At 34.9% G+C, this 1,151-nt stretch overlaps 1 protein-coding gene across 1 annotated transcript; it reads right to left on the bottom strand.

The window, feature by feature from the left end:
• Positions 1 to 41: 41 nt before the first annotated feature.
• Positions 42 to 887, bottom strand: LOC106477082 (solute carrier family 35 member G1-like). The gene has a single exon (XM_022380775.1). It carries the CDS (start codon positions 828 to 830, stop codon positions 42 to 44), a length of 789 nt encoding a protein of 262 aa, XP_022236483.1. The 5' UTR covers positions 831 to 887.
• Positions 888 to 1,151: the final 264 nt, after the last annotated feature.

Here is a 1,151-nt window from a genome sequence, read left to right as displayed (position 1 = left end):
ACAATAAGCCACTGATCAAGGCCACATGACATAGAAGAAAATTATCCAAACACAGCTGTACCAACTGTACAAACTATAACACCTATCCATCCATAACTGAACAAAATAACTGAATGATGAACATCTTTAACCTTACGAATAACTATATATACTAAAGAGGCAAATATTGTAGATCCTAAGGCCATAGCAATACCAAAAATACGTTCTTTAGTTGAAACATCGATAGATTCTTCACTTTGTAGAAACTGGAGTGGTAACTTAGTCATTAATGTAATTCCAGAAATGGTGAAAACTAACAAAATACCTTCAAACCAGCCACAAGGTTCATTTAGAAAGATCCTTGCAAAAATGGTCACGAATATCGGAATACTAAACACGATCACTGAAGCATCCGCGATGGGAAGGAAATGATAAGCATAAAACCTCATAAATAAAGCAAGGGATCCAAATATTCCGCGAAGAAACACCATAAGTATGACATTCCTTCGACCAAACGGTTCTTGTTTAGAGTGTATTAGTAACGGTAAACTAAATATAAAGATTCCAAGAAAACGAAAAAAGGCCTTTTCACCTGGATGTACATTCTGTAAATGTCTCACAATAACAGCATTTAAAGAGAAAAATACGGTGGAACTTAAAGTAAAAATCACTCCTTTGAAAAGTTTGGATTTCTTATTGTTTTGGAAAGCACTATTCTTTTCATTAGAAGAGACTCCTGTCTCGTCGATCTCAAACTCTAGTTTTGGATCAGAGGACTTGTCTTCCAAACTGCTTCCTTCCTTTTCTGAACAGGAGTTGCTCTGAAGGACATCATCTTGAGGGCTCTTCATCTGATCTTCTTGGTAGACTTCGAACTGCAGCGCTACTGCAAACTGTGAACAATTGTAATATTAGCCACCAGGTTATTATACAAATACATCTATAAGACATCTTTAATGGATCTGTCTTTATCCTCATGAGGTTATTAATTTCAAATTTTGAAATAAAATTATATATATGTAATTCTTCTGGATAAGCACATTTATGCAGATAGCTGTTGGAAGTCTGGAAATGACCATCAATTCAAATGGCAAGAATAAACTGAAAAGTGTAAGTGACAAGATATAGAACACAAGTCTTTATTTAAGGCTTAGCACAGAACACTACAGATG

Source organism: Limulus polyphemus, unplaced genomic scaffold, assembly GCF_000517525.1.
Source record: "Limulus polyphemus unplaced genomic scaffold, Limulus_polyphemus-2.1.2 Scaffold12742, whole genome shotgun sequence".
In the NCBI taxonomy this organism is placed as follows: domain Eukaryota; kingdom Metazoa; phylum Arthropoda; class Merostomata; order Xiphosura; family Limulidae; genus Limulus; species Limulus polyphemus.
This window is presented reverse-complemented; position numbering and strand designations above follow the sequence as displayed.